At 39.1% G+C, this 26849-nt stretch overlaps 2 protein-coding genes across 2 annotated transcripts; one reads left to right on the forward strand and one right to left on the reverse strand.

Annotated features, from left to right (window-relative positions):
* Window positions 1-2159: 2159 nt before the first annotated feature.
* bckdha (branched chain keto acid dehydrogenase E1 subunit alpha) lies at window positions 2160-17985 on the reverse strand. Its single transcript, XM_067419059.1, has 8 exons — window positions 17827-17985; window positions 16101-16277; window positions 13531-13617; window positions 13315-13423; window positions 11585-11746; window positions 8432-8638; window positions 8201-8342; window positions 2160-3178 (listed from the first exon to the last, which is right to left on the reverse strand). The coding sequence occupies exons 1-8, from the start codon at window positions 17938-17940 to the stop codon at window positions 2836-2838; spliced, it is 1341 nt and encodes a 446-aa protein (XP_067275160.1). The 5' UTR covers window positions 17941-17985; the 3' UTR covers window positions 2160-2835.
* Window positions 17986-18232: 247 nt separating this feature from the next.
* On the forward strand, window positions 18233-23504 carry exosc5 (exosome component 5). Its single transcript, XM_067419060.1, has 6 exons — window positions 18233-18395; window positions 18529-18642; window positions 19817-19938; window positions 22924-23064; window positions 23154-23243; window positions 23387-23504. Exons 1-6 carry the CDS (start codon window positions 18257-18259, stop codon window positions 23480-23482), a joined length of 702 nt encoding a protein of 233 aa, XP_067275161.1. The 5' UTR covers window positions 18233-18256; the 3' UTR covers window positions 23483-23504.
* Window positions 23505-26849: the final 3345 nt, after the last annotated feature.

Raw genomic sequence — 26849 nt, forward strand, 5'->3', positions numbered from 1 at the left:
ATTGCCTCAAAATGTCGACTCTGTGCAGGTGCGAGATATGATCCTGAAATAGAGGTAAACTGATTTTTTTTTTTAAAGGCTTTATGGACAGATAGGTTGAGAGAGAGAGACTTAATAAGAATCACAAGCTGTAGTGTTGAGCTGGTCCCTCAAGACAGGAACGTTATAATCATTATAATATTATAAAATGTTGATTACAGCAATCCTTTAAATGTGTGAACAGTCTGTGTATAGTGTGTGTGGAACAGACCCAAGGGAATAGCAATCAATGTAAGTGAGGGAACGTGAGAGTGAAGAGTGTGTTATTATTATCTAGAAGAAAATCAGAGCTTTTCAAAGAGCCAACAACCACAGAAAACGCAATGGCCTGGGAAAATATTCACAAGATCTGTTGCACCATAAAACACCAGGCGGCCGACAGTCTCGAACAGTCAGACTCAAGCTGTTGCTGTGACAGATTTCATCAAATCTGCTGTAATGTTCCGGTTTGTACTCATCATTTATGCTAATCTGACGCATTGCTATGGCACATACTGATGTGAATATTGTTGTTTTATGTTCTTTGACAACATTTAATCTGCATTCCAGATTCTGACTGTCATATTTCAATCAACGCAACATTGCACAAACAAACTGTTGTTAAAATGGATTTACTTCGACAGTTGAACATCTCTTTTAGAACAAAGAAAGAAATAATATGCATCTAAATGCGTTTCTGTTGGTTATATAAAAGGCCCATAAAATACCTGATTTCTCTCTGACAAGTTGCCTAGCCACCTCAGAGAACTGTTACTGTAAACTGCAAACTGAGACAAAAAATGAGCATCAGAGTCTCAAAGCCCCAAAACAGGGAATTAACAACAACAACAACAACAGCCATTTTAGGAACGCCAGAAATATTGATCTAAAATATAAAAGCTGCATATATACATTTCATTTGTTGGTGATACTACTGGAAGATCTGATGCCTGATTAAGCTGAATCTACAAGTGTTTACAGGAAGCAGAGATGATATTTGTCATCTTTTATATATAAATCTGGGTGGGGGGCTTGTTTTAATAATAGAAGAGGAAGAAATGTATCCGATGGCCAAAAGGTCAGTGATTACTGGAGTGATAAATGGAGGCAGCTCACCAGAACCACTATGAGCAAATTGCATAAAAATGGACTCTGGCAGTCTTGACCTTTCTGTGAGTGTAATTGGTTTCGAGAGCATAATATCATGCTGAATGTAACATACGACCAGCTTTAGCTTACCAGAATACGATTCGGTAACATAATGATTCCGGATATGGTTTTCTCTATGTGTCCAAAGGTACAATATTGTATGATTAAGATGAGTCACAGGAACAAACAAACTGTAATGATGCACATCATCGTGTTAAAAGCAAGATTTTGTTTTTGTAGCGCCAGTGAGAATCTCACAAAACATGTCCCAGTCATATTTCTATATACACCGATCAGGCATAACATTATGACCACTGAGAGGTGAAGTGAATAACACTGATTATCTCTTCATCACGGCTCCTGTTAGTGAGTGGGATATATTAGGCAGCAAGTGAACATTTTGTCCTCAAAGTTGATGTGTTTGAAGCAGGAAAAAATGGCAAGCGTAAGGATTTGAGCGAGTTTGACAAGGGCCAAATTGTGATGGCTAGACGACTGGGTCAGAGCATCTCCAAAACTGCAGCTCTTGTGGGCTGTTCCCGGTCTGCAGTGGTCAGTATAGATCAGAAGTGCTCCAAGGAAGGAACAGTGGAGAACCGGCCACAGGGTCATGGGCGGCCAAGGCTCATTGTGGAGAGCAAAGGCCACCCGTGTTGTCTGATTTTTAATCAAATAAATGCAGGCTTGATGCACATGAGACTTCTTTCAAAAACACACAAAAACTAATGTTTCCAAACTTTTGACTTAAGTCTGTACATCAAAAAGTCTTCCAAAAATTCCCTTTCCACCGACTTTGCCTTCCTCTGCAATAAAGTTAGCGGTTCACTCAGCCCTCATCCATAATTAAAGTCTCCACAACACTGAACATTATTAGTCCGCATACCGCTTTAGTCACAACTAGTTATTATATATTTAAAACTCACTGTGGTCTCTATAAAATGGAGGCTACGACTATACAACAAGGCTTCATAAAGCACTTCACTATAGAGCCATTACATTTTATGAGCATTTTTATTGTTTAAAATACAATTTACAATCCCCTAAAGCTAATCAGAATAAATCTCAAACACATCATCATATGTCATGTAACAGTTGAGTGAAGTTTGTTCAGTTCATTAACAATCACATTATTAACATCATCTGTGGGGTGGGAATTAACAGCACACAATCTAGTAACATGTTGTATATATACTTATTAAAGGCTCAGTTTGGAGTGGAAAGTCTACACACACACACACACACAAATAAACATTTCAAAAGCATGTGTCACAATCACATCCCCTTCAGTAAGTATTAGTGCTGTTTGTGGAGAAATGAATGATGTGATTTAGAAACCAATGGTCTACTGAATGAAGAATGTGATGTTATATTACAGGAATTACTAAAGATTTTCATGAAGAAACCATCGTGACTGGATTGATAACACTATGCCAATATAATGATAGTGTTAGAACAATATTTGCTACATTAGGCCAGTGTAGAAGATCTTCAACCGTTTTCCAAGGCACAAAATGACAGAACGGAGGCCTCTAGTGGCACATATGGAGAATAACAATACATCGTTCAGTATTTGTGCTTTCTAATGCAACATGAAAATGTAGAAACGAGGAAAAAAGAGAATTCAAACAATCTGACACGTGCAAGACTTTCTCCAGTTGTGTCCACAGCCTATTTCTCATAGAGATCAAGGGGGTAATGCTCTTTATACTGCTGGACGTGCCGCCACATGGCCTCTTTCTGCTTGGCTATATTAGGAGTCATCTCTTCGTAGACATCCGTGAACATCAGGTCTGGGTGGGGTTTCAGACGCCTCTCGGCTTTTTCGAAGGCCTCCATGACGAGTTTGCGGGACTGCTTTCTCCAGGCCCGCTCCTCGTCCTCGCCCCACCAGTCTCGGGCGGTCATGTAGTGTCGCAGGCGAGAGATGGGATGGTCCTGCTTGTCCCAATAGTTCACCTCGTCGACCGAGCGGTAGGCAGAACTGTCGTCACTGGTGCTGTGATGACCGATCCTGCAGGGGGAAGAGGTAATCGCTCATTTCATTACACTAGGAAACATTACCAAAACATAACATATGCAGAAATCACAACTTAAAGGAAGTGTATGTAAGATTGTGGCCAAAATTTGTACTGCAATCACTTTCAAATGACTGTAGAGCGGTGTATCCCCCTCCCCCTCCCCCTCCCCCTGACTCGAGGTTGCCAGATTGGCTGATTGGAACGTTTGTAGATCTGCAGCTGTGGTAACTAGAGCTGATCTGGCAACCCGGATGCCCAAACACTACTGACTTCGTGATTGGTCAATAGGTGGAGGGCGGAGCTTCAGGCGAAAACACAACATGTCAACATCATCAACATCAGTTGAGGGCTGCAACAACAACTTTTAAATGACAATATCCTGGCCGGACTACTGCTATCAGTGATATAAGTATTTGAAATGAACATGATTTCTTAATGTCTAGTGACATATCAGGGCCATTTTATGATTCATTGAAATACATTTCTTACATACAGTTCCTTTAAAACTATTATGTAATACACTGCCTGCCCCAAAAAAGCATTGGTGTTTGGATTTAGGCAAATATGGAGCAACCAAAAATGATCAGTCTACAATCCCACCCACTTTGAAACTGTGCAAAACTGCAGTGGAAAGCAAACCGAGCCGTGCCGAGACAAATCGTACCACACAATGGAAAAGCGCCATAAGAGTCAATAATTATTGCGGTGATTATAATGTTTCTATCATGTTATATGTTTGGTGACATTTCTTCTGACCCTTACTGATGGAGTGTGTAGCTTTTCATCGCCTAAACAACTATGTAGGAAGACACATAATGGCCATATTCTGGGATGACAATGTCAAGATTCATCGGCTCAAACTGGAAGAATGGTTGGGAGGGAGCTAGGGGTGTGACAGCAAGGAAAATTTCCCAATGGTAAATTGACATGTGCCAACACCAGTAATACTACTGGTAGTATTGTATTGGAGTTTTCCCTCTTTTGCACCTCACTTTTAAATCCTTAATTTGCACAAGTAAAATGTGCACGGACACGTGCATTCATAACGGTGTTGAGCAAAGCGAGGGTTTTCAATTGAATTCCTTTGGAAGTTGAGCTGCTGTAGGAATAAACTGGAAACGCTCACTCTGCTCCCCACCAGAGGACACGCACCGTTATGAATGGCCGAGCGCATTTTACTTTCGGTTTAGAATTAGTGCCAACTCGAGTGCGGCAATAGGCGTTTTTACATTTCGCTTCAAAACCAAATCTTCCGCCATCATTTTGTCTGTCAGCTCTTCACTCTCATGATGAATGAAATCTGACTCCTGCTGCTGATGTGCAGTGGCTCTCGTTCGGCTCACACTGTATTAAGCAGACACATTCAGTTTTTAATTGTAGTGTCTATTCTCTAACTGAACTAAATGATTTTATTACTATAATAAAAATCTAAATGACAGTGGGGGCAGCCATGGTTGGGCACGTGATGTTACCGGTGTTTCACCTGAGCAACACCAACTATCATAGCAGACTTAGAGGGGGCATTAAAAATCATTTACACACATTAAAGTCCAGACCTTAAAGGGATCGTTCAGCCAAAAATGTAAATGATCCCATAAGGAAGCCGAAGCCGTACATTATAACATGGTAAATGTGGATATTTTTCTTACTCAAACCCATGGCTTCACTTCAGAAGGTCTTTATTAACCCCCGGAGCCGTGTGGAGCACTTTTATAATGGGTGAATTCACTTTTTTGGGCTTCAAATTTTGGGCTGCCATTCACTGTCATTATAAAGCTTGGTAGAGTCAGGACATTTATTAATATAACTCTGACTGTATTCGTATGAAAGAAGAATGGCATATACACCTAGGAAGACATGAGGGCGAGTAAATCATGGGCTAATCTTCATTTTTGGGTGAACTTTTCCTTTAAATGAATTGAACGTTTTTGGGATGTACTGGAGGAGACTTTACAGAGTACTGGACTATACAATATAACATAATAATGCAAGAGTTGCATTAATTTTCGGTCAAGATCTTGTATTTGAGCTGATGAATCTTGACATTGTTATCCTGGAATATGGCCATGATTAGTCTTCCAACAAGACATCAGCTGAACAACAGCCGAAATGCATAGCTTTCCTGTTATCACTGTGAAACGGCTTTGAAAGCTTTTAAAGGTGATGACAGAGCATAAAACAAAGTGCTTAGAACTATTTTGCATTTAAAAATCTGTACATTTATAAGAAAAAGGTCACTGATTTGAAAAGTAACAATTACTGTAAAAAGAAAAACAAAGCAACACATTACTCATAAAAAGTAGCAAGTCTACCATTTTCCATTTACACTCCAAGACAAAATGAAAAAATGAAACTGGTCATCATTTACTCTCCCTCATGTTCCATACCTGTATGAGTTTCTTTCTTCTGCTCAACACAAACGAAAATATTTTAAAGAATGTTGGTAACCAGACAAGTTTGGAACAACATGAGGGTAAGTGATGACAAAATTATGAACCATCCATCCCTTTAAAATCAATTAACAAAGTCTCCGTTTTGTTTTAGCAGCATGAAAAATATGTTATATACAAAAAGCAATCAAAGATCACAGCCATTATAATCAACTAAGCCGTCAAATACAAAGCGAGGTACACAAAGCTGCACGAAAACTCTTTGTGTACACTGTGCAGTGAATCTCTTATTGACATTGTGTTTATACTTTATATAAAGCGTGCAGAACTGATGAGTTAAACACTTCTGATTGAACATTGAGATGCTCGACAGATATTTTGTCTGTGATTGGCTACAAAGCTCAACACTGCAAAAACACGCTGTAAATTGAAACCTTTAAACTTTCACTGAATGCTGGGGGGGGGGGACTAATGCGGTTTCATACATTCAGACTTATTTTGACTGTTAAAGAGTTGGATTCTCATGCTCAACATGTCACGTCCATCAACAAGCTTCGTTCAGGTTACGGGAGCCGTCGGCAGCGCTGTCATTTTATTTTTAGACCATAAAATCAACAATGTCACTAAAGAAGTGTGTTTCTGGTTGTGAGAGAAAGATAACTTTGTTCAGCTTCCCAAATAACCCAGCGTTTAATAACCCAGCGTTAAGGAAACAGTGGATGCGGTTTGTTTTTCCAGAGCAGCAACGGAGTTCTGCAAGTGTGTGTGTTTGTTCCCAGTCACGAGTGGAAACCACAGGCGGTGTGTGAAACTGCAAAGGAGTGTATTTTGTTGGCATAAGTGCATATAATGTGAACAACACAAACATGTAGTGAATCGAAAGTTATCAAGGGATAATGCCATGATGTATTGTGTGTGTGAGTGTGTGTGAGTGTCTCTTTAGCTCCGCCCACTGCACGCCTCCACGAGCTCGGCTGTTTTCTGAAAGAATCGGTACAGCGTATCTATCTTTTATAAATATGATCAAACTAAAGACTCTTCGGAGATATGAAGGATTCAATACTACTCTATAGGTACTCAAGGTCAACATGAGAAACTGTGTGTTTTTATGTACACTGTTTAAATGATCAAATCTTTGGTGACCACCAAATGAAGGAATACATTTTCAATGAAGGAAAATCCCTGATAACAGGCCGCTCACCCTGGGATCTGCCTCTCAAATCACTCTTGACTTACAGTATACAAAACAATGATCCTGGCAAGAACATGACCACTATAACAATAGTTTAACAATACTAGGGCTGGACAATATGGACCAAAAAAAATGAAATCTTGACAAAATCTGTTTGTGTGTCTTTGTAAGAAACCTACATCAAACATGTTTTTTTTCCTCCCCAAGCAATAGGCTAGTTCTCTCCTACATATTTTATGCTGCTTCATAAAAGCCTACATTGCAAAATATTGTGTTGACAAATAGGTTTACAGTGCACCTCAGTGGTTTCTGCTGAGTTTGCCACTCTACATATACAGTAAAAATAGACCCAACTCCAAATGGCACCGTTGTGGTCTCCTGCAGGTCCACACTGTGCCACATGGGCTGTTTATGGGTAATGTAACGCTGTGGAAGTCTCCTTCCTGATATTCAGCTGATTTGTGTAGATTAGGGGTGTCCAATCCTGCTCCTGGAGTGCTACAGTCCTGCTGAGTTCAGTACCAACCCTGCTCCAACACACCTGTCTGTAATTATCAAGCCCTGAACTACATCCCTGCGTCCCAATTCGCATACTAAATAGTACTAGAAAATAGAATTAGTATGTCCCAAATCACAGTATGTTGAAAAGAGTATTCCAAACATACCCGGACGGTTTACTATTTCCAGTCAGAATTCGAAGTACAGATCGATGCACACTCTTAACTCCTGATATTGCCCACAACCCATTGCTAGTTGGACGAGGATTCGATTAGAGACTACAAACACGGATAAAAAAACGTTAAAAAACTACAAACATGGCGGATGTGCGAGTCCGACGGATAAGTAGAGAAATTTAGATAAAGGGGTTTGAATGACCAACTATCAGTATTTAACCAGACAAAAATATATTTATTCAGTGTTGACCACATTATATTTCACCTGCAGCAGCATTGAGAACTTTTGTAATGACAAGTTTGACCATTTACTTTTAAATGCATCATTATATTTAAACTGCAAACACATGAGGAGAGTCTCTGACCCACAAAGACCCACAAACAGCAGATCAACGTGCGGCTACATTTCTCTCTGATACGGTAGGAGATTAATCTGAATGTGGAGGATTTGAACTGTGACGATGATTGACAGAGCAGTTAAACGGTGACGGGATGCTCGTAACTAAGCAACAGAGTCGGTTAAAGATGGCGAAGTAGTATGTCCTGAAGCTTGCATACTTTTCTGCTACACACTCAAAAGTATATACTTTTTCTTCACAAAAAGAGTACATACTTTTAGGACGTAGTACAAGTAGGCGAATCGAGACGCAGCACATGATTACTTGGTTCAGGTGTGTTTGATTCAGGTTGGAGCTAAAATCTGCAGGGTGGTAGCCCTCAGCACCAGGTTTGGACACCCCTGGTGTAGATAAACTTTACCTGTAGGTCATGGCTTCAATGAGGAAGGGCTGGTTTTCAGCCACCGCTCTGCGGCGCGCCTCCTTTGTGGCATTGTACACCGCAAAAACATCATTTCCATCTACACGGATCGACATCAGTCCATACCCTGGACCTCGAGCAGCTTTGGACAAAAAATAGGGGAAAAAAATGTATGATAAAACTGAAATGCAGAGATTCTGATGGGAGTCTGTGCTGGATAGACTTACTTACCAATACCATCCCCTCTGTACTGCTCATTGGTCGGCGTGGAGATAGCATAACCGTTATTACGGCAGAAGAATATGAGAGGACACTCAAGGGTTGCGGAGAAATTGAATCCAGCATGTGCGTCACCCTCGCTGGCCGCCCCCTCTCCGAAGTAACAAATCACCACACGGTTTGCGTTCTCCCGCTTCACTGCGTACGCCGCCCCGGCCGCTACAAGAGGAGAAACAGATCAAAGATCAGCAACGCTTTATTTTAGGGTCCAATTCTCACTATGAACTAGCTGCTTATTAGTATGCATATTACTAGGATATCGGCTGTTTATTAGAACTTATAAAGCACATATTAATGCCTTATTCTGCATGACCATATTCTACATCCCTAAAAGGTGCACTATGTAGTATTTTTGCAGTAAAATATCCAAAAACCACTAGGCCGGTGTTATATATTTTGTTCAGTTTAGTACTTACAATATCCCAAATGTTTCCAACTATTTGTAAATTGTGAGAAAATTGCTATTTTAACTAAGGACCGGGACGTGTCAGCATAGCGTTTGAGCGAGTCTCCTGTCAATCGCGTCACATCTGCGCTACCCTCGGTTTTATTCTGCAGAAGCACTTTACTCTTAGCAGTGTGAACATGTCACAGCAGCGCCGAGCGAACGCACAGAGTAACGTCATAACATCATTTTAAACACACTTAAATGTATCTAATATGATAAACAGAGCTGCTTTACATTATACTCATGAATCCGGAAACAGTCCGGAAATAGTGCGTGCGCCCGGCGGCTGTGTCCCGTCCCGTCATAATAAAAGTCGCGGTGCTCGCGAGCCGTGTGCTTGTTTAATACTCGCTCCAGCGGCCGTGTTCAGCTCCACAACACTCGGTCCTGCTCTGCTTTACACTACAGTAACATTAATAACCGCATCCATGAACATGATTTCTGCCCGAGTCCTATTTTCCACCGGCTGTGAGGTGAAGACCACATGTCCCAAGATGCTGCGCTCAAACTTGGCGTCATCAAACTACACCTTTGTTTAGAATAGGCGCCCTCCAGTGGACGGAAAGTTGCACAGTGCCCAATACCTAAACTTAACAACTACCATACAAACTATTAATAAGCAGTAATTAGGAGTTTATGTAGTTAATGGTGAATGTGTTCCCCATACTAAAGTGTTCCCCATGAAGCCCATGAAGATTTTTTTTTGTTAAAAGAAATGAATGCTTTTATTTAGCAAAGATGCATTAAATTGAGCAAAAATGCCAATGAGTAATGACTGCTGAAATTACACATTAACCATTGTATATTAAAATAGAAGAGTAATCATATTTCACATTACTGGCTTTCTCAAGAAGGTTTTAAGTGGTTGGCAACAATTTAACAACAACAAATGTAATGTTAAATATTTTCCGAATGAGAGACTTTTATTTTGAAAGACATTCGTGAAAGCTGCTGAGTCTGCTTCTGTCAGATGCAGTTTAAGTGAAGAGTGCCTGAGAAAAACGTGTGTCAGTGTCTGCTGTCAGACGAGATGTCAAGCTAAATGTCAGTGTTCTTCTAACGTTTTATCATAACTGGTTACAATATAAAAAGTCTCTCAGCTCAGAAAAATGAACTTTCCTGTCCTGTCAGGCGTTGTATTGTGCTCAATGTGAAGGTGGGCACTGTATATCACTTTTTAGTATATATAAAGAGCAAATTAAATTTAGTCGTAGTTACGTTTGTCAATTAGCAATCCTTAAATTACCAAAAACTGACTTAACTGGTATGCCATGTTAGCTGGGAAGGATTTGCATGGATCAGAATCAGTGTCTATATGTTTTATTAACAGTTTATGTTTGTATTGTGTATTTACTGTGACTGTAACCTCATCCCTAAAAGTCACTTTATTTTCACTTTGTGGAGGCTCAATACCAACTTACAAACGTACAAAAACTAATTTGAGTGCTATTTAATATACGTACCTAATATTGTACATTCATCAGTGTTAGTGATATTCTTGCAATTTATGTGAATGTGACTGATGTAAAGTGGTAGACGGTACATGTGTGTGTCAACCATTTCTGAGAAACATATTTGTTCATTTGAAATTGAGTTGAGAACCACTGATATTAGGCCCCATTTACACTGCATGGTTCAAGTGACCCAATTCCGATTTTTTTCCTCTCTTTTCCTCTCACAGATCGGATATGACATGTGAACATGTAAGCAGCAAGAAAGGGCATGAATTCCGATATCCTCAGATCGGATTCAGGCCTCACTCATATGTGGTAATAAATCCGATATGATTCGGATGCGTGCATTAGCGTCTGCCATGTAAGCGGACAGATCGGAAATTCCCCAGTAAATGCGAGTCGTACGTCATTGAAAAAAGGACGGAGGCGAATGACGTCAACTCAGGTGGACACGAACTGCGATCCAGTGTTGCCAAGTCTGCGGTTTTCATTGTTGTGAAAACATGGCAATCCCGTCAAGGGCTCTCCTCTTTTTCTCCGCCTTAAGAGAGAAATGTTTTGCCGACCTTTAAAGATGTGTGGAACAGTGCAGACAGCAAAACATTGTGCAATCATTTTGTCTGCGTCCATTGCATATGGCACTGTTTTACTTCCTTTCACCGGTTAAGAATGTCTTGGGCTGTTTCCCCAGTGTACAGTGTAAATGCAAATATCAGATACAGGTCGCTTTTGAAAAGATGATGTAAGCGAGTCGTCAAAAAAATCGGATATAGAATCAGAATCAGAATCAGAAAGAGCTTTATTGCCAAGTGTGCTTTCACACACAAGGAATTATTTTTGGTGCTGAAGCTTCCAGTGCACATAAACAATACAATACAACACGGTAATAAAAAAATTCGAAGAATAAAAATATGAAGAAAAATATGAACAGTATAAGGTCACGGTTACGTTTAGTCAGAAGACGTAGATTATTAGCATTTACAGTATTTGGGTGGAGAGAATAAATATAAATAATAAATAATATAAGTAATATAAGTAAAATATAGTAATATAAGTAAAATAAGTAATATAGTCACCAAATCGGAATTGTGCATCAAGACCTGCGGTGTAAATGCAGCCAAAGAGACTTCTTTCAAAAACATAAAAATCATCGCCCAAATGAACAATTCTCTTTGTGTTCTGCCTAACAGGCTCACTTCTTACCTTGGGGGATCTGAGTGGCAAGAGGCGAGGAGATGGTGACAAAGTTGAGGTCTTTACAGCCATAGTGAACTGGCATTTGTCGGCCCTTGCCAAGGTCATCAGCGTTTGCATAGCACTGTGCCATAAACAGATCCAGAGGGAAACCTCTGTACATCAGTACACCTATGGAAATACAGAAAAATAAATAAGTATTAAGTAAATAAATATTAAACTTTTGTTGAATATCATAAATAAGTATTATGTTAAGTCAAATATTAATACATAACATGTATTAAATCAAATATCCATGCAAACTAAATTAAATTGCAATATATCTCCATCAGACTTCATCAGTGTTGGGGAACGTTAATTTTAAAAGTAATGCATTACAATATTAGGTCACTCCCCAAAAAAGTAACTAATTGTATTACTTAATTACTTTTTATGGAAAGTAATGTGTTGTTACATTTGCGCTAATTTTTCTCACCTGAGCTTGCTTGTTTTGGGGTTGTTGTTTTTCTTTCAATAATAAAAAAGTTATATTTCTGGCAAATGTGAAGGCCCTTTCACACAAAAAGTGAAATACGCCTCAGACTGAAGGAAATGCACATTCACATCTGTACAGTAGAGAACGCAGCTCAAACAAACCTTCCAGCTGTGCTGCCATACTAGATTAAAGAAGAGCAAGAAAGTTCAACACTCTTACTTTCAGCAAAGACATTGGTTAATAAAGATAGATTATGCTGCTTTCACATGCTTTTGAAAATGTCCTACTTCCCACTTCTAATGTCGTGATTAACAGCTTGTAAAGAACAGGAATCATGTAGGACGCCAGGTTCATTCTTGCCTAATTGGGAAAATCGTATTAAAGTCACAATTATATTTATTGACAACCATCACTGCTGCTAGTCAGTTTGCTGACAATTCTGTTAATTTCTGTCAAATACAGGCTATTTTCACTGTGTTTAAAACATACAATGACTATTCATACATGTAAATATGCACTTGTGTATTTAACTAGATCTACAATAATCGTCATGATCACACACAACGCCGCTGCACATCCTCCTGATTTCTCTCAACATGAGGACAGGAGAGCTGTCAGTTAATACATACTTTGTGATGGGAAATTCTGACCATTACAAACTATATCAAACCATATAAGGCGTTTTTAATATCAAGAATTCCAGTTTTCTGTAGTAAACACATTTTTGTTTGATAACCTTTAACACTGCTCTTAGAAAACGAGTGTGTTTGTTGTCTGTAGCCTTGAACGAGCTCCTCTGAAACCCTGTGTGTGCACTCAAGATGTCACAGTTGCGGATAACACTAAGGAATTGTTTTTGTGTTATTGACCAAGAAGCCCTCACTCATTGAAATAAGTAAAAAAGAACGAGTGTGGGGCTTGCATCGCTGTCTTTTCTGACCGCACAACCTGCATGTCCAGATTGACCTTCTCGGCAAGAATAAAAGCTTATAAAGACACTTTGCTTATGTGTTTCAATTCCAGCCTCACCATGATAAAAAATATTAAATATTTTTTACTTTAGATATTAAAGTTATTTTTTTCCACAACACTTGTGGTACTTATTTGAAAACGTAACTCATAATGTGTTGTAAACTTACTTGAATTTACTTTAAAAAATTAATCTGATTCACTTAACTAATAATAATAATAATAAAGGGCAAGACTCATTAATAACAAAACTGTGAGAGCCACTACTGTCTCTCCAGCTTGTAAACGTTCTCACCAGCTTCTCGGTATTGTCCGAAGACCAAATCCGTAGGGTTAAGAGCTGCCGCGCTTCCAATATGTGTGCCTTCCTCACCGTAGTTGGTCATGTAGAAAGAGATGCGGCCCTTGAACACAAGTAGATATCAAATTAAGCATTTTAAACCTTCAGATGTCATTTAATTTCATTTTATGATGGAGTCAGTATGCCACTGAAATCCACGGCATCTCTCACCTGCCTCTGAGACTCGTAAAGAATACGATCCATTGTGTTGAGTAATGTCATCTTCTGATAGAAGTTCAAAACCTCCTCTTTTGGGAGCTGAAACACAATTAATGCAAAGTGTTTTAAACTTGTTATTCATTAATAACCTGGTACTAGCTTATTCCCATACCAGGGGGTGCCCAATCCTGTTCTAGGAGATCTGCCTCCTAACAGCGTTCAGATCAACCCTGATCAAACACACCGTCTGTAATTATCAAGTGCTCCTGAAGATATTGCCAAGTTGGCCTCTTTTCCCTAGCCATGACCACGTCTATAATCCTCCTCTTCCGCTTACTCCTCTTTTTTCAGCGAACATAACTACACTAGCCAAAATGAGATTCATCTTGCTCTGTTAGTTGTACACGTTTGGTTCACATGGTCCAGACCAGAAAACAAAAACAAAACATAGAGTCCTGATCAGCTTAGCGTTCACACTGGCATTTTTAACAGTGAACCGAAGGCATGGGGATATGGTTACAACCTGATCGGTTGGCTTTTATAACAAATATTTTGCGACAGAGCTTTCTTACTGAACATTCAATGCTGAGTGCTGGATTAAACGCGATTGTTTTATGCGTGTATGTGGTTTTATTTTTACCAGCTGAGAACTCATGAAGAGCTCATAAAATGTTCAAAACATTCAAAACAGCAGCAGAATTTCCTACGTTGCAGAAACGAAGATCTCCAGCAAAAGAGACGACAGTTCTGTCGCCTGTATGGGCAACACAGGTCCTTTGATGAGAAGAATCATATGCTTTTTGTATAAATTTGTATAATTTTTCTGGCATTTTCGAAACATGCTCGTCAGACCAAATATTGATGAGGCACTTTACCACCTTGTTGCTCCACGTTCGCCCTCTACTGATTTTGAATACACCGATCTTTCCGCATCGTCAAATCAGCTGACTTGTAGCATCGCATCTTGTGACATCACGTCCTGTTTTTGGTTGGTTTACATGTCTTTGGTCCGTGTTGTGCTCATATATCAATCGAACCGCACCAGAGTTCGTTTGGAAGCGGACCGAGACCCATCTTTTAAGCGGTGTCGGTCCGCTTGTTTGATGCACACCAGGGTTCGGATGGCAGCGTTCACATATGTTCAAATTAACCGCACTAACTGAGCAATCGAACCAAGCATGACAAGTGTGAACACACCCTTAAAGGGGGGGTGAAATGCTATTTCATGCATACTGAGCTTTTTACACCTTTAAAGACTTGGATTCCCATCCTAAACATAGTCAAAGTTTCAAAAACTAATGTTGGACGTTTGATGGAGTATTTCTGTGTTAAAAATACTCCTTCCGGTTTCTCACAAGTTTCGGCGAGTTTTTTCCGACTATGGGTCTAATTGACGTTAAATAGAGCGGAAGGTCCTTGTATGGGCTGTACGGGCTCTTCTCCCGGTAGGGTGCGCGCGCGTGTGACTAGAGGGAGAGAGAGGAAATGCACGCTTTAAACAGTCTCTCAGGTGCAGATCCAGTCCTCCGTGAACACTTATGTCGCGCCGCGCTCCACTTTATTCCTATGGGTGACGTCGAGCGACTTCAACGCTTCAGCACAGCATTCCGGGAAGGCAGCGCTGCATTTGAACCGATTTGAACGCAGAAATGACGGGAAGCTTCAAGGCATCGCTTCAGTCGCGTCGCAAAGTGGATTTCCACGGTCACTGCTGTCACAGGACTTCACCAAATCATACCAAAGAAGTGTGTTTTTGACAGAGCGGTCCTGCTTTGGAAGATGCCGGTGAGTAAATCAACTTCAAATGTCTCTGCTATTGGCTACCGTCGCATGAGTAAACATCAGTAAACGATACGATCGCGTGCTTCGTCATTCAAATGCGCTAACGGTTACTCCATTGTTGTTCTGTATAACGTTACACTAGTCTGACGTGCAAAACCGTTCTGCTTGCTACTTCTAAGGTCTAGTCGCATACAATAGTCCATAAACCGAATCATGTCCTCATACACTGCGAGTAAAGACACAGAAATGTGGAGAGGCCATTAAATACAGTAACTTACATACCACAGAGACGGACGTCCTGATGTTGCCGTTTCTCCTGTTCAGTTTATTTCAGCCTCAGATTTGATTGTGGATCATTATCTGTATTAGCTGAGATAGATGGGTTTCTCCACGCTTGAGGACGTCACCGCTTTGCGCGCTTGTGATTCTTTAGCTCCGCCCACACGATACGCCTCCAGGCGCTCGGTTTTTTCCGGAAAGACTCGGTACAGCCCATATTTCTTTTATAAATATGATAAAACTAAAGACTTTTCGGAGATATGAAGGATGCAATACTACTCTATAGGTACTCAAGATTGACATGAGATTGACTGAAACTGAGTGTTTCACCCCCCCTTTAAATGTTTTATTCTTCTATACTATCTCGCGTTGTCTACGATTCACTAGATGTCATCATTGTACGGTCTACATACCCGAGTTTATTAGATCCATGTCGTACGGTGATTTTTGTTATGATCTTATAGGATTGCCAAAATCACACAATCTGTATCAAGGAATAAAACAGAATAAAAGCTCCACACCTGAGGATCCTCTGACGGATTGATGATCTGGCCCTGTCTGTCCATCACCCTGTAGACAGGGATTCCTGAGATCACATTGGGCTGGATAAACTCCAGGTGATCAATAAACTCAGCCGAGGCCCCGGGAAACTGCGGCTTCTCCGCTGAAGCATCAAACGGCTCCTGGCGAAGCGCTCTCTGAAGATAGAGAATCAGGGAGTCAAACACAGAGCATCTATGCATTATGAGATCTGTTCATAGCTCACTAGGCTTTTAACAGACAGCTAAAACTGTGTAAATGTAGGATAACTACCTAGTGGCGATAAGATCTTTTATTTTGCCTTTGTTTCGTGTGAAGGTGTTAGGGGTCATATTTGGATTCTGATACAGCATTGAAACTTAAAGAGCTCTAAAACATATAAATAAATAAATAAATAAATAAATAAATAAATAAATACAGAATAAGATTAAATATTTTATACATCTTGTGCACGCTGTAAAGCATTGCTGAATTGATGTGAAATGGATTTTGCTGCATGAAAAAGAAGATTGGTTCACACAACATGAATGCGTGACACTATGATGAATGTCAAAATATTTGTATGGTCATGGTTTGTGAACCGATACACAATGTTATATCTGCAGGTAGATTTAAGATCACAGTGAAATCTCATGCACCTGAGACACTTAATCAGATTTAACGCCCACTTTCAATTAAAGATCATCTCGAGGATCAAGTGAAGAGACATTACAGTATTTTGTAGTTGTTCATGTCTTAAAAATGTCTATTTGATCATATATATATACATACATACACACACACACACACACACACACACACACACACACACACACACACACACACACACACACACACACAATACAAATAAATAAGTAAATGACTGATAATAAATCAGCATATCTGAATGATTTCTGAAGGATTGTGACACTGAAGACTGGAGTAATAATGCTGGAAAAAAATCAGCTTTGATCACAGGAATAAATTTAATTTTAAAGTATATTGCTATATATAAAAACATTATTTTAAAATTTAAATCATATTTCACAATATTACTGATTTTTTTTCTGTATTTTTGATCAAATAAATGCAGGCTTGATGACCATAAGATACTTCTTTCAAAAACATTACAAATAGTCCTGTTTTCAAACCGTTTGACCGGTACTGTACACACACACACAGACACAGACACAGACACACACACACAGACAGACACACACACACACACACACACACACACACACACACACTTTAAATAAAAATTATTTCAATGAAACATGGCTGCTGGGATTATCTTTGTGTTTTCCTCCACACACACCCCTCAACCAGCCAATCGGCTCTCAGTGTAAATCTACAGCCTTGTGAAGGTTAAACAGTCCATTATCCACAACAATACACACAGATCTGACCAATAGTTACTACATTCAAACAATTACTAACTTAGATGATTAGATTACATGATCAGACAGCTTGAACACAATTATCTTTGGTTTCTAGGTCAGATATATAAGCAATACCTATACACTCGCATTAACATTATTCTAAAACTTAACATTTTTAAGACTAAAGTTTTTTTTATTATATATATATATATATTTATATTAAGGTGTTTTGTTGTGACAATCCAAATAACGCCTAATGTTTTGAGGCTCATCTGAATGGAAACTTTTGTTATCGAGAAAAGTCCGTTCGCTGAGTATATGCAACATTTATACACTTTAAACTTACACTGATGCTGAATGACCTTTGCTGGAGAAGCGTTGTTGCCTTTAACGCAGTATTTTGACGGATTGCATGAAGTCCAATGCCGTATAATTTCCTAGCACCCCTAACAGCCGCCATCTTTACGTCAAGTGCGTGACGTCGCGTCTTTTCTCTCCTGTAATGACAGTCTGTGCAAATGCCATTCAGCGCGCCCCCTGCTGGACAATGTCATGCAATACAAACATGAATCACATTTTTTACGGTTAAATTGGGGAAATGTATCCATTTATTTGCATGTTAAATATTATTGAGGAAAAAAAAAATCCTGATTATGACTAAATTAGTAGCAGCCAGAGACATTTTGATCAAACCGGTCTGGCATAAAAATGGTCAATATTGTACCACAAGATGGCGCCAACGTGCGCCATGGCGTCATTATTGTGCGCGCAAAACAATGACGTATGTGACAGCGACGAGCGGATTGTGCGTGAGGAACATGATGGAGTTAGAACAAAGTTGTTCAGTTTTAAGGGAATATGGAAGTGAGCAGAGTTTGTTATCAAGACCTGATGGCTCTTCTACTTTTGTTCAAGGTATTTACATTAGTTCTGTAACTGATCTGTTTGTTTATTCAGAGGGACAGATGCCTGTCGAGCCAAAGACTATCGAGCAGTCGGTTTGGTTCATTAATGTCTGCATTGTTTTGGATTTGTAAATGTATTTCAGGGGACACGAGTATGCTGGCGGGAGTTTATGGACCAGCTGAAGTTAAAGTCAGCAAGGAAATCTATGACCGTGCGACTGTAGAGGTTCTTATTCAGGCCAAAACGGGGCTTTCAAGTATGTATTTTCACTGTGTGTTTGTGTGAGTGAGAGAGAGTGTGAGAGAGAGAGAGAGAGAGAGAGAGAGAGAGAGAGAGAGAGAGAGAGAGAGATGTATGGTATGTATCTGTGTGTATACGAGTGTGTTAGACAGTGAGAGCTTGTCTGTGAGTATATATATGTTTGTGCGTGTATAAATATCTGTGTTTGTGTCAGAGAGAGAGAGAGTTTGAGTGTGTGAGTGTGTGTGTGTCTGTCTATGTATATGTATTCCAGCCCTAGTTAACAATTCTATATTATATATAAAATGAGTAGTTGTTATTAAAATGAATGTGGTTTGGAATTGGACACATTTATTTGCTAGGGGAAAAAATATCACCTTGCCTAATAATTATGCACACACTTTACTAAATGTATCTAATAGAAGTAGCAGATTAATGAAAGAATATTCCTTATGATAAGACGTGTACGTTATTGGTGGACACATTTTCAAAACACAATTGAAAGCTGGGCATGATGTGATCTTTAATAAACGAGCAGAAATCTGACCAAAAACATGTTGAATGAGGACAACTCCAAAATTAATCCAATCATGTTTCTGCCTGTGAACCACAAAACAAATCAATATCTCTATTATATGTTTTTATATCAAGGCTAATATATTAATAAATAAGTTTAAGAGAAATGCTTTGATTTTCATTTGTGATTAAATATTTGTGACGTAGTTTCCTAAATGTGTCCCATATCAGACCATCAGCGCAGCGATTCCACAATGATATAATAATAGGACAAAATCCAAATCAATTATTATTCCTCACGGGGGTCAGTTTCTTATTCAAGAAGTCGTTTCACTCAGGCATACGTCACACAATAGGGATTAAATAAAATACTCACCACTTCCACTTTAAAAGGAGATTTTTAGAATAAAAAAATAAATAACATTAATATTTACTTTTATGGAAACATCATTTATAAAGGTTTATTTTTTTAATAAATGAATAGTCATGTAGATTTTAATGGCATGACTAATAATCATGTAAATGTTTAATAATAAGATGCTTTGATTTCAGTAATGACATGATTAACTCACCCCTTCTGTCAACATTAGCCTGCATTACCTGTTCTCACCATGAGGTGGCGCTGTGGTACAGATTGAGTTTTCCCATTACATCTCCTCATGTTGTGTTGTTAGGTGTCCGAGAGCGAGCGAGAGAGCAGTGTGTGCGCGAGACGTGCGAGGCGGCCCTTCTGTTGACTCTTCATCCTCGCTCTTCTCTCACAGTCATCCTGCAGGTCGTCCACGATGATGGCTCTGTATCCTGAACACCAGCAAAACTGTTTCTAATGTGTGTCAAATTAAGAGAATATATCTGATGTGTGTTAAAGGTGCATTATGTCAAAAAAAACTGAACTAAAGCATAAACATACCATTATTTATGCTACATTCAAACACTTGCTTCTCTGAAAAACAGTGCGACCGCCAGTTATTCTACTTTGAAATGCGCTCCATGTTGGAATGTTTGTTTTGGTTTTGGTTGTGTGACTCCGCCCACTGCCAATTTACCCAATAGTATTTTGACACAGAGATGGAAGCCAGCAAAACGAAAACTGGGTCAAATATTGCACATTCTTCCTGACCTAAAAAGCCTCAAAAAGCAATAAAGAAATTGCTAACGTATACATTCGCTGATCCACTTACAGCTCATTGCTTTCCATTGCCAATTGTGCCGTTTCTATCCTCAATCTGGCAACCCACGTTGAGTCTGAAGAGGGGATGGGGCAAACTTTCTAAAGCCCCTTTCACACTGCACGTCGGACCCGCAATATTCCCGGAACATTGCCGGGTCGCCTTCTGTGTGAAAGCAACCACGTCCCGGAATTGATTACCGAATTGAACCCGGGTCGGGGACCTAGTAACATTGCGGGATTCGACCCAGGACGAGCGCTGTGTGAACAAAAGCCAAAACTACGTCACATCAGGATGTCACGTGTCAACTCGACCCGGGACCGTTAAGCGTTGTGTGTGAAAGCGCACATATTACGGTATTTCGCTGGCAGTGTGAATGGACCAAATCTAGTGATCCGGGAGCAAATGCCGGGTCTCATTATCAGTGTATTTGCCGGAATCGCAGTGTGGTGTGAAAGGGGCTTAATAGAGGGTATGCATTGTCGTCACTTTCCCGCCGGAACGCGCATCGCTCAGGCGGACTGAGAAGCAGAAGAGCTGCTGCATGACTGGAGTTAATAGAGGAAAACATGAGCAAAATAAATAATTATCGTTGGACTCGATATAGTGTTCCTTACAACTTACCAAAGATCCAGAGATATTGACGTGCAGCCAGACATCGTGTTTCCTGACATTTATATGAGCCTGATTTCAACACCTCAAATACATAAAGAAAATCTGCATGTGAATGCTTTAAATACAATATAGGTATGTCTAAATCCTGGTGATCACTTAAGCCCCTTTCACACTGCACATCAGACCCGCAATATTCCCGAACATTGCCGGGTCGCCTTCTGTGTGAAAGCAACCACGTCCCGGAATTGATTACCGAATTGAACCCGGGTCGGGGACCGAGTAATATTGCGGTATTCGACCCGGGACGAGCGTTGTGTGAACAAAAGCCGAAACTAATGCCGCAACGTGTACGTAGTTATCGTGCGACTCCTAGAGCTTGTTTTTTCAATAATACAACCCTGCAGTGCCAGAAGAGCTAGTCGGTGTTTTAAACGCAGAGAGTGTTCGTATACAAAAGAAACTAAAATTAAACAAGCAAGAAATGTGCGCAAACTGGACACAAGTCGAGACCACGGAGCTCCTTACTATCGGCGCTGAAGCTGAGATCGCTCGCCATTATACGTCACATCCGGACGTCACGTGTCAACTCGATCCGGGACCGTTAAGCGTTGTGTGTGAAAGCGCACATATTACGGTATTTCGCTGGCAGTGTGAATGGACCAAATCTAGCGGCCCGGGAACAAACGCCGGGTCTCATTATCCGTGTATTTGCCGGAATCGCAGTGTGAAAGGGGCTTTATAAATGTTAAATATATCGGCATTTTGTCCACCCCTATAACTTTATACATTTTTGTTAGTGTTTATTTAAAAAAATCTAATAATACAGAATATAAGATGATAAATATTTATTGATGAGTTGTCAATACAGTATATAACAATACAGTATATAAGGTAAGATTTAGATTTTACCCCAAAATTCCAACATATTAACACAAAATGATAACTGTAAATCCACGCTTGGCTGTCTGGAGTCCAGGGGCCTATTGCATAAAACAAAGATTAGGGATAAAGCCGGGATATCTTGGGGATCCTTGCTCAATTTATCCACTAATATACAGTTATCTTTCATTATTGTTCTTGGTGCGACTGTGCCTTCAGCGTACGTTTACACAACAGCGATGAAATAAATTTTGCATACAGATGACAAGATCACCAAGATATCCCGGCTTAATCAATCCCCTATCCTAGTTTTGTAGATTAGGCACCAGTTGTTTCTGTGAATTGCAGTTCTCTTTTCTGTATCTTTTGGCAGTCTGTAAAAATATACCTCAGACGTCTTGTGAAATATATTTATACAGTCAATCAAAGCTCAAAGCTCTTTCTCAGTTTAGATGTTTTGTGTTTTTCACGTCAGTCACGCTGAAAACCAATGCTATCGCTCAGTCTTTCTGCTGCTCAGTGGGCGTAACCGCAGTCACTCCGGTCGACGTGACGTCATGCGCATACCCTCCATAGATTGAATTTGGTCTACAGTACCCCGTTCAACCACTAGATGTCAATATTACATACTGCACTTTTAATATTTTAGCATTTTTAGTTATTATTAAGACAACCATTTGTTTTTAATGCTTCATTCTGAGACTGTTGAGTATGTTCAACTAAACAAATACAAAGTATTATTTATTAAAAGCTTTGGGATCAGTAATATTTTTTTGTAAAGAAATTAATACTTTTACTCAATACGGATGCATCAAATTGTTCAAGTGACAGTAAAGACATTAATAATGAATATCTGAATGATTTCTGAAGGATCATGTGACACTGAAGACGGAGGAATGATGCAGAAAATTCAGCTTTGATCACAGGAATAAATGACATTTTAAAATAATAGAAAAATTATTTTAAATTTCATTAGTTACTGCATTTTTGATCCCCCCCCCCCCCCCCCCCCAAAAAAAACTTTCTAAAACAACTGTTTGTTCTTTTGAAGAGTAGTGTGCACTGATGTTGATTATTTCTTGCCTTCACACTGTGTCCTGTCCTTATCTGAGCGTCAGCTGCTGTCGTGCTGTCTGAACGCCGCCTGTATGGCTTTAATGGATGCAGGGCTTCCCATGAGCCTCCTTTTTTGCGGCGTGACCTGCGCTATTAGTAAAGAGGGCCAGATAATCACAGACCCCACGGCTCAGCAGGAGAAGGTACGCTGCACTTCCTGTTTGATAGGGCTGACACAAACCATACCGCACAAGTTAAGCTCTTGATCTGTGCCTTTTGTGTTCTTTTCCAGGAAAGTCGAGCGTTGTTAACCTTTGCTATCGATAGTGTGGAGCGCAATGTTTTGATGTCATCAACTACAGGCTCTTTTTCAGTCCACGAGGTGAGCTGGGCTGCAGCGATTCATTCTCGCGTGTGATTCATTGCTCTGTTTGTGCAGATGATACATGGGTGCTTGTGTATGTTTCATAACCTGCTGGAATCTTCTACAGGGCAATGACATGAATGTGTTTTCTTCCTACACAGCTGCAGCAGTGCATCGCAATCAGTCGAAAGGCTTCAGAGCAAATCTTCCTCTTTTACAGGGATTCTGTCAAACGCAGATATTCAAAGATACAATAAAACATGACTGTTAGGATTTTTACTCTGAGTTTGCTTTCATTTATTCACTTCTTTTCACTAAATATGATATAATAAACTGTCTCTTTAAGGCCCTTTCACACTAAGAACAATAACTATAATGATAAAGATTTAAAGTTTTTAAATTTGTTCTAAGAATAGCAGTCCAGAGCACAGCTATAATATATTATGGCACTGAGAAATTATATTGTCAGATTCACTTTGTTTATTTCTTTTTCTTCTTCTTTTTCCCAGTGAATGAATGATTAAAACATTGACATCCAATCAGGTTATTATTCTTGGTGTGAACTGGCCTTATCAAATTTTAATTGGTTATATAATATGTGTATGTATGTGTGTTTATATGTGTATGTATATATTATGGGGCTGTCAAATGATTGATCGCATCCAAAATAAGTTTGTTTATATAATGTACTATGTATAATTATTATGTATATATAAATACAAAATACACACATGCATGTATTAAAAAAAATGTGCATGTATAAACTGTATATATATATATATATATATATATACACAGCACACATGCATACATAAATATATACATACATACACACGCTGTGTATGTATGTATTTATATATATATATATATATATATATATATATATATATATATATAAAACACAATTTTTATAAATATACAAGCGTGTGTGTGTGTATTTATATATACATAATTATACAGCACACACATATAAAGACACTTTAATTTTTGGATGCAATTAATAATTTGACAGCACTATATGTATAGTGAATCATATTGTACTAAAACTGGAGGATTTTCCTACTTGGTTATTGCATATGTAAGCGTCGTGTTTTGACCCAGCCTACATGCTCTAACCCATAAAGCTTTACAGAGCAATGCCTTGACTCCAAGATGCTATTTTTATCATTTCAAGCTTGTATTTTTTAGCTCCTGTCATATGAATTTGCATAATTTGTGTTTGGTGAAATAATGTAAAACATTGTTTTTATGCCTGGCTAATTATAAAAAAAAAAAAAATGAAGAGATGCACTATAAATAGGACAAATTGCTACCCAGCTGTTGTAGTTTCTGTCCTGAAATAGCTAATAAATAGCTGGATGTCTTAAAAAAGGAAAGAAAAAAAAGGACACCATAATGCTGCTTTTTTTGTGCACCTCAAAACACGTTTGAACTTAAAAAAGCAATTTAAGACAGTAGCCTTGGGAAGCGCCGCTTTCATAATGAAGAGGATGTGTTGGAGGCTTCCATTAGACTGTGTAAGCTGGGTCAGTGAGGAAATGATTACACAGTATATTAATATGCATTATCATTAATTGCCGTTCACCGCAGTTGTGTTTGATGTTCTGTTTAGTTTCTCTAGAGATGTGTGTAGTAATGAGTGTCATTAAAACATGAAGGCACTTTCCACAACAATCACAAACATTCCAGAGGCAAATCCAAATCGAATTTTCAATCAAGTGCATTTATTTGTTCATACCAGGAAATTTACATACACATTTACACGAGATTGATGTAGAGGGGGAGTAAAATAATGGCAGGAGAGGAGCCTTGTGTTCCTGTCAGATTTCTGTGGTCTGGATTACGGAGCGCTGTGGGACTGTGTGTGGCCATGAGAGCTGATCGGAGGGGGCTGTGCTATCGCTCCTCTCCTCTGCTCGATGGGGCAGCTTGTTGGAAAAGTAGTACATCACTTCCTACCATGATATGACCCAATTTCTAATCGCGGGGAGCTTGAAGGGCACCTGCCAGGGCAGTTTATGCTGACTGCTGTTTGGCGGCTTTAATCTTTTAAACAGGACACATTTCAACCTTTAAATCACATAGACCTGGTTTCACAGGCAGGGCTTAGATTAAGCCTTGCTTCAATTAGGACATTTAAGTAGCTTTTAAAAACGTGCCTTAGAGAAAACACATGACTGCTGTGCATCTTCAGACGAAACAATGGCCCTGACATATTTTAAGATCTGTCAGTGTAAGTTGATTTCAGTTAAAACAGCTCAAACATGCGTTTTAGTCTGAGACTAGCTCAAACCTCGTCTGTGAAACCGGGGAAAGTCGTTTTCTGATCGCGGTCTCATGCACTTGACATTTGAATGTTGCCTTTCTCTAAAATGTACACCACCGTTCAAACTTTTGGGGTTGATTCTGTATAAGTTTTTAAAAATGTCTTAGCAAGGCTGCATTTATTTGATAAAAAAATACAATTAAAAGGGTGTGAAATATTATAATGTACATATTAAAAAAAGTTTAATAATTTTACTTGAATATTTATTTATTCCTGCGATCAAACTGAATTTTCAGTCACATGATCCTTCAGATATCATTCTAATATGCTGATTTTGTACCCAAAAAATGTATTTATTCATCACATTGTAAATTGTTACTGCTTAATATTGTATTGGAAACTGCTGTTTTTTTGTATTTAATGAAATAGTACATGTTTGATCAATTTAGCACATCCTTGCTGAATAAGTGCATCAATTCCTTTAAAAAAAACTTTCTGACCCCAGACTTTTGAAAGATAGTGTACTTCTGGCATTTATATATTGTCTAGTTTAGGGAATCCTGGGTGCTATTCTGATCCTATATCAGTCTCAGTTGTTTGGATTATGTTAACAGTTAACTAGTCAAATTAATATACATAATGTTTACAAAGTAAGGTTACAAACATAAATATCCTGCTGTAAATGAGACTGCCTTTAACTGCGTATGAATGCAGGTGGCTCTGGAAGTATGAGAAATGTGATGTGTTATACTTGTACTAAAGCACTTCAGTCAAAGCACGGCTTATCACTCGCCTCTAGGGTTATCAAGGCCAAAAGTAGACCCACAAAAGAGATTGAAGTATTATTTAAAGCTACAACACAATAAAGAGTGCCCATGCAGACTTACTGTGGTAGAAATGTAACGACTCCTGTTTTGAGCCTATATCCCAGAATCCCCTTTTAACCGAGTGGATTTCTTAAACTCAAGTGCATGCCTTCAATCGCACGAATGCAGAAGTTAATGACTGCCAAGACAGGCAAACACCCTTGAGTTCACATCTACAAAACGTGTTATATGCTTAGTAGCTCAGTATGAATATACATGATGACCATCTCATCATTTACACACCTGCAAACTCGTCGCCTTTGGGTGAAATTCTCTGAAGGGAACGACCGTCTACACAAAACGTCTTTTCGTTCGACCACCGTGTAATGCTAAATACAGTGGTGTTTATTCACCTTATTTTTAATGTAAAAGCCGTTTGTAATTTGAATGTGGCTGGCTTCCAATGTCCTCCACTTCCAGTTATCTTTAGCTATATAAAAACATCTGTTGAGGTAATGCATTACTAAGTCATTAATTACGTTCGCCTTGAAA

Source organism: Pseudorasbora parva, chromosome 16 (genome assembly GCF_024679245.1).
Source record: "Pseudorasbora parva isolate DD20220531a chromosome 16, ASM2467924v1, whole genome shotgun sequence".
Classification (NCBI taxonomy): Eukaryota; Metazoa; Chordata; class Actinopteri; order Cypriniformes; family Gobionidae; genus Pseudorasbora; species Pseudorasbora parva.

Bases quoted from the DNA above. Each gene is read 5' to 3' on its own strand.
- exosc5 (XM_067419060.1), top strand. From the start codon at position 18,257: ATGACGTATGTGACAGCGACGAGCGGATTGTGCGTGAGGAACATGATG. The intron at 18,396-18,528 runs GTATTTACATTA...AATGTATTTCAG, and splicing joins CTCTTCTACTTTTGTTCAAG to GGGACACGAGTATGCTGGCG. The intron at 19,939-22,923 runs GTATCCTGAACA...TCTGAGCGTCAG, and splicing joins TCGTCCACGATGATGGCTCT to CTGCTGTCGTGCTGTCTGAA.
- bckdha (XM_067419059.1), bottom strand. From the start codon at position 17,940: ATGGCGGCTGTTAGGGGTGCTAGGAAATTATACGGCATTGGACTTCAT. The intron at 8,639-11,584 runs GTAAGAAGTGAG...CTCCTCTTGTAG, and splicing joins TGCCACTCAGATCCCCCAAG to CGGCCGGGGCGGCGTACGCA. The intron at 8,343-8,431 runs GTAAGTAAGTCT...TTTTGTCCAAAG, and splicing joins GTACAGAGGGGATGGTATTG to CTGCTCGAGGTCCAGGGTAT.